General features: G+C 26.7%; 2 protein-coding genes across 5 annotated transcripts in view; one reads left to right on the forward strand and one right to left on the reverse strand.

Moving 5' to 3' along the window:
- The first annotated feature begins 1,937 nt into the window (after positions 1–1,937).
- Positions 1,938–7,091, forward strand: part of Pect (phosphoethanolamine cytidylyltransferase) — a 25,992-nt gene continuing 20,838 nt past the window's right edge. The window contains exons 1-4 of one of the 4 annotated variants that reach the window (XM_067050604.1): positions 1,938–2,246; positions 3,907–4,044; positions 4,117–4,229; positions 5,315–5,381. In XM_067050604.1, coding sequence (XP_066906705.1) covers positions 3,914–4,044; positions 4,117–4,229; positions 5,315–5,381 — 311 coding nt within the window. In that variant the 5' untranslated portion in view covers positions 1,938–2,246; positions 3,907–3,913. Of the gene's footprint in view, positions 2,247–3,497; positions 3,838–3,906; positions 4,045–4,116; positions 4,230–5,314; positions 5,382–7,091 lie in introns of those variants that run through there. The other 3 variants (XM_014427883.3, XM_014427880.3, XM_014427882.3) reach the window with 3 other exon arrangements.
- On the reverse strand, positions 2,346–3,346 carry LOC106685300 (thioredoxin, mitochondrial). The gene is made up of 3 exons (XM_014427884.3): positions 3,104–3,346; positions 2,903–3,026; positions 2,346–2,832 (listed from the first exon to the last, which is right to left on the reverse strand). The coding sequence occupies exons 1-3, from the start codon at positions 3,262–3,264 to the stop codon at positions 2,713–2,715; spliced, it is 405 nt and encodes a 134-aa protein (XP_014283370.1). The 5' UTR covers positions 3,265–3,346; the 3' UTR covers positions 2,346–2,712.

Raw genomic sequence — 7,091 nt, forward strand, 5'->3', positions numbered from 1 at the left:
GTTTTGTATCTCATCTTTTTTCACTCCCCTGTTTTCAAAATTTTCAAGTGGTGTCTTATTCATATTTTCATTATTTAATATTATTAATAGTAATATATTTAATAAATTATGTTAGAATATATGAAACATTTCTAGCTGAACAACACTCTATTACAAAGCCCACTTCTTAATGGATAATTCTATTAGGATCTTAGTCTACAAGTTACAAATTAAATGCATTTGAACTACTCCACTCAGGACACAGACTACAATTTTATCAATTTAAGTAAAAATTCATGATTCCAAAACTAAATTTGTGGGTCATTTATTTTGGGAAAAAATTTAAAGTAAACAATACTATTATTTTCTGAATATATCTAAGCATTAACAACAATTGATAATAAATAAAAAGTTGCCTTATTTATTTACCGATTTACAAATTAATTTTTGTGTTAAATTATTGAGAAATATTTGGTATAATTGAATTTCTTAAAAAAAGCTGAAAAAGTAAGCTCTTTTTATTTTTTTCTGCATTTCCTCTTAGTTTTCTCAGAAACTCTTTCCAATTATAGCAATAGGAGTTATTGAAAGCACTAATAGGCATTTTCTCATAGAGTAGTCCGTGTTCAATGTAAGTAAAAAACTTTTAATTCTCCTTCAAAATTTGAGGTTTTACATTTCAAGATGTGTAGAATTGAAAACTAGGTTAAAAATAATATGAAAAAGTGCATGGTTTTTCTCCAGCACTATTGGGCTGATTTAGTTTTAATTTTTTGCCAGTTATTAATATTTTTTTTCAAAAGTTAAAAATAATTATGAAAATATCCTGCAAAACGATGGTTAAGTCAAGATGTCACCAGATCTATCCTTGAATTTTTTTTAAAAAATATAATGAAATCATATTGATGATTTTTTGTGACTTAAAAGTTACATCACAACATAAATGATAATACATAGTTCTATTATTTTATTTCTGTGTTCTCATTAAAGCTACCTCTTCTGAAGAGACACCTCCATATAACGGATGTATGGTTTCATTAAAATTTCTAGTAATCACATTAAACAATTATTTCTTTTTGGGTGGTTTTATAAATGGTCCATGGGTTATTTAATTTTGTATAGATTAGACTTTTTGCTGTTCTAATAATTTGTTGTATTGGATTGTTTGAAAGGTAATTTAATAATTTATAGCTACTATTTTCTTCATCAGTTCATTAGGTCAACATACGTATACAAATATTGACTTTTGATGAGCTATAATCAATTTTGGTTGATGTAACTTGGTTTAAATAGAAAAAAAATTAATAATAGATAATTACTAAGAAAATAATGTCCAAAAAGAAGTTTCAGAAAATTAAATTAGAAGCATTCAAACATGTGAAGTCAAGTTATATTTCTAATAACAACATTTTATAATTAAGAAGTAGTATTTACTAATATAGCTCAACAAAAATCCAGATAAATAATTGTTAAAAAAAAAAAAATATCTTGTGACTGACTTACTTTCCTAAATTAATTTATTTTTTCACAATTTGAAAAACTCTTATCTGATAACTCTGAGACTTAAAAAATGACGAAGATCCTCCAAGTTTAAAATTGATTCCTACTAATTTGTAAATCACAGAGCCAACAGATAAGAGGTTTTCATTCTAGTAGTGAAAAAAAAAAATTACAGCGAAGCAGCAGTAGAAATGCAATAGAGTTTGCTGAGCAACATGATAATTTTAATAATAGAAGTCTGAAGGTGGGATATTCCAGCTATGAAATGTTACTCATTAAAAGATAATTGTGTATTACTTCAATAAAACAAAACTTGAGTTCGAAAAAGAAAGTCTATTATGACTTGAAGATGTCTACATATAAACACAAATAAATTTAAAGATTGAAATAGAGAGGATATAACTCACTATTACCAGTTTGCCTTAATTTTATTGATACATATCATATTTGATGATTGATTGACTGAGAAAGATTTAATATGTATTCTAAACTTCTGGAATTTAAAATGTTCTATTAAAAAAAAAAAAAAAAAAAAAGAGATAATTTTCCTCTCCATAAGCAATTGTATAAATAAACAAGTCTTAATTTGTTATATTATTCATAAATCTCAAGGCCAAGTGGGCTATCATGTGAGCAGCACGTATTTGAATTTTAGCACACAATTGAGTGTGCTTAAAACTTCAAAAGGTGATTGCTTTCTGGAGAAAATCAACATCTCATATCATGGGTCATTGAAGTGATGACTCAACACATTTCTGGATGTAAAGGTGATCTACTGATTAATTTAAATTTCTAAATTAATATGAAGAACAACCTAAAAGTAAAATAATGCACAAACCAGAACATTTTCGGTTCTGAAGAAATACTTCCATTATTAAAAAATCTTTATATAACGAATTTGAAATACATTAATTTTAATCATGCTTTAGTGACTATAACAATTCAATATTGAAATTGATCGATTACTAATTATAAAAATAATGAACAATTTTTAATCACAGAACAAACTTTATTATACAGACATTTTTAGTGAATTATAAAATTTGGTAAATACATGTATTACCATAAAAGTCACATCAGTTTCCCAAGAGCTTAAAACTTCTTATACCCAATTTAAAAAAAATAAACTTATTGAACTATAAAACAAGCAGATATAAGGCTATCAATATTAATTCTTATAATATGAGATATCTAGTTGGGGTATGATCCCTCTTCATAGTACAACACCCAATTCTACTTTTGACTGGCAAATTTATCAACAAATTGCCTTAATTTATCTGTATCTTGTAGCCCAACAAGTCGCTCTTCAACTTTTCCATTTCTAATAGCAATAAGCACAGGGACTGAACCAACCTGAAAAGATGTGTTAGTTAATTTAATGTTAATGAGCAGAAAATTCAAATAAACTTAAAACCCAACATACATCATAATCAAGTGCAAGTTCTGAATTTTCATCAATGTCCACTTTGGCCAAGACAACTTCTCCTTTTGTCTCAGCAATCACATTCTCTATTCTAGGAGTAAGAGCCTTACACGGGTTGCACCATCTGTAAAATTTCAATAAATTAGCTTTAAATGTGAATAAAATTAACATTTATATATTCTAAAATACAAGAGAACCCACGTAGCGAAGAAATCCACAATAACAGGTTTCTTGCTGTTTTTAACACGCTCATTGAAGTCATTCAAATCTTGGACTTTGAATGATTCCCGACATTGGGTGGACACACTAAAATTAATTTTTTTAATCTGCCATAATGACACATTTCGAATGGTTTTGAACATGTTTTTGAATATAGGTACTTTAAATCAAATAATTTCAAAGGATACCAGACATGAAACCTCCACAGATGTTATCCAAAATCAGCTGCTGAATGATAAGAACTCAATGTTACCAATGAATGGCTTTATTTTTTTCTATATAGGTCGTTAGTTATGATAAAATAAATAAATTTTAATAATTAACTATGTTAGGCATAATTTTCTGACCAAAAAAACCCTGTAAAATCTAAAGTTTTTGATTCATTTAAAAATAATTAATAATAGTATTTTAGCGTGGTTCTTATCAGTTTCATCAAAGAAGTTTTAAATAGAGATGGGGAAGGATAACAAGATTTGAAAATCTGCTTAAAGTTATGTAATTCAAAGATACTTAACACTGCGACTTTATCGATGTGGTATCACTGATAGTGGTGTGACAGGGAGCCTGACATTTGTTTGAACTCAGTCTCTCAGGAGACCTCTACCTCCGTGTTTCAGTTGTACATATATTCGTCTTAGTATTTATTTTAATTTTTATTATAATCTAAATATGTCAGAGAACAAAAAACAGCCTGTTAGAGTATGGTGTGATGGATGGTAAGTCAGAAAATTACTATGATTTTTTTTATTTTAAAGAAGTGTTTTTTAATTTGTTTGGCTTTTTAGTTATGACATGGTTCATTTTGGCCATGCTAATTCTCTTAGACAAGCTAAAGCACTAGGTGATGTGCTCATTGTTGGTATACATTCTGATGAAGAGATTGCTAAACATAAAGGTCCTCCTGTCTTTACGCAGGAAGAAAGGTGTGTATGAGAGTGTTTCTATGTCTCTTATTATTCAGTAGTTTGATAGTAAGAAGTTGACTACTATTTTAGGTACAAAATGGTAAAAGGAATCAAGTGGGTGGATGAAGTTGTCAAAAATGTGCCTTACATAACTACGTTAGAAACCCTGGACAAATATGACTGCGATTTTTGTGTACATGGAGGTATTTTTACTTATTTCATATTTTATTAAGAATAGTTAATCTCTTATCTCTGATTTTGAATATTTTTTAATTTTCATATATTTTAAAACAATCAACAATTTTCCTGTGCCATATTATTTAATTTTGTTTGTAATGTTATGTGTACTTAGTTCATACATTCATTGCTTGGTTTATTTAATGAAAATTCTTCATTTGATTTTTTAATAGAAATATTTCTTAACTTTTATGCTAAAATTTATTGAAACCATTAAATCCTAAATTAAACTTTTAACGAAACTTTCTTTATCATAAAATTATAGGTAATAGATTCTTGCCCTTATATAAAGAAAACTGTATGGTTATAAACTATTTTTATAAATTTTAAAGTAATTTACTTATCATTTGATATTGATATATATGTATATGTATTTACTTAGTCACTATAAAATATCAATAAATTAAATCTGATTCATACATTCAAAACTGGTGAAGGTGGGATGGATCAACTTTTGACTAGCAAAGTCTTCAATTTTTATCGTACATATTTACAGTTCAGAATTTTTCCAGACTGTAAGATGACTCACAGTGATGTGCTAAAGTGGTTGGAACTTAATTACATTATTAATAGGTTTAGATTATATGGTATCAGAACATCACAGAGTAATTATTTGTGAATATATAGTTATTTATTTTATTTTTGATCTGGTTTTGTATGTTTTATGCTTCATGAATTTATAGTCAGCTTATTTCCTTTTACTATTATTAAACTTTAATGTTTAGTTTTATCATCTAATCTTTAATCTCCAAATTTTCCTTTCTTTTTGAATTTTGGCAATTACAATTTGCATTATTGATGAATGCTTTATTTTTAATTTTTAATGATTATAAAATAAATTGAAATTATTACTATTTCTTCAGACTTGAATTTTACTTTCTTATTGTTTTATCTTAAAATAGTTACAAAACACCTTGTCAATAACTAAATTAATGTTGTTCAAATGTAATAAATATAATGTATTTTTCAATATAAATTATTTTTAGGAATATTTAACAGGTTTTAGAGTTTGATGTGCCCATGTTAGTGATATTCTATTTACTTTTTTTAGATGATATTACACTCACTGCTGATGGTGTTGATAGTTATCATTTAGTGAAGGGTGCTGGAAGATATAAGTAAGTTTTAAAAAGCAGTTTGTAGTAAGTCATTTTACATTGCTGATAAAATATGTAAATACTTCATTCTTTTTTCTTATTCTTTTGATTCACCAATCGTGTATCAGCTCAGTCAGGCCATATGTGACGTATACATAATCTTATCTGATTTTATCAATATTGTCTTTAATGAATTGATTTGTATTATCTAATGAAAGAGTTGGTCTCTTGTTGGCCCCTTTATACGATATACTATCTATTATGTCAGACCATTTGAAACCCAAATAAATCGCATTTTCAATTGACTGATATATCTATATATATATATAGATATATTGATATAATACAAGTGTTCATTGTAGTTGATTTTTTAGATATTTCTATTTGCTTCCTACAATTTTCTTTTTATCATTCTCCTGTATATTATTTCCAATGTGGTCCATTCAACAAGTTTTAGAAAATATTTTCTATTCCAATTTTTTTAATTTTTACCAGAAAATTTATTTCTATGGCCTAGATAAGCATTAATTTTTAAAATTACTTTTTTCTATGATAATGTTTCTCACTCATTTTAGATAAGTTATCTAAGTTTGATACTAGTCCATGTAATTTCAATTTATACTGATATTTTAAACATTGTTCATTCTCATAATGTTCCATTCAGTTTGAATGCAAATTTGTGTACAAAATTCCTTATCTAAAACTTTTTGCCATATACATGCCAAGTATATATTTAATGCCATTGTGTTTATAGGTTTTTAAATTATAGACATGTTTTACAACAATAATTGTTATGTTTTAGAATATCATTCTTATTCTTTCCTGCTCTAATTATATTTATTTTTAAAAATTTAAAACGAGCTATTTTACATAATAAATGACGCCAAGGGGGAGAGAAAGAAAAATCCTTTATTCAGAAGCAATGCTGCTCAAATAAATATGGTTGCTACATACACAGCATACTAATCAATCATAAGACATTGCATAAATCATATATATTTATTTTTTTTTAGTTATCTTTATCATTTTACCTACTTATTGCAATGGTGTATATCATCTCTAAATTCTATTACATTTGCATTTTCCATTTGTTAATTTTAATTAGTTTTTAGTTAGCTAAAATTAAATTTAAATTTAGTCAACAGTTGATAATCAAAACAGAAAGTGTTTCTTGGCTTAAAGCAGAGGTTCTACAGTGACAGTAATAGTGAAATTTACAGCTGTTACAGTCATTAGCATGGCGTAAACTGACATTTGCTGTCATACTATCAGTATTTAATTGATAGTTGGTGGTACTGTCAACTATCTGTGTATGATGACAAACTTGTAAGACAAATATCTATCTGCCTCATGGAAACTCTGCTTTAGTTTTATATTGCCTATTATTACAATAGTATGGAATGTCCTAAGTTAATATGGAAATGTTTATCTAGTTTTTACTCTGACTTCGTATTCAAGGCCTCATAACTTATATCTGCAATGTTTAATTTGGTCTTTATCTCTGTCACTAATATTTATAGTCAATAAATTGAAAGCTATGATAAATTTATAACAATCGCATGTCTAATAAAACATTCAGTATCTTTACCATTATATCTGTTTCCTTTGTATATCATTGCTAATATTAATATTAGAAGTCCCTTAAAAATCAATGTTTTTAATCAGAGATTAGATTCCAGCATGAGTAATTTTAGATTTATCTAGAGGATTTCTAGTCAATTTTTTTTTTTT

The sequence above is a fragment of the Halyomorpha halys genome, unplaced genomic scaffold (assembly GCF_000696795.3).
Source record: "Halyomorpha halys isolate HHAL.00 unplaced genomic scaffold, Hhal_1.1 Scaffold678.1, whole genome shotgun sequence".
NCBI classification, from domain to species: Eukaryota; Metazoa; Arthropoda; class Insecta; order Hemiptera; family Pentatomidae; genus Halyomorpha; species Halyomorpha halys.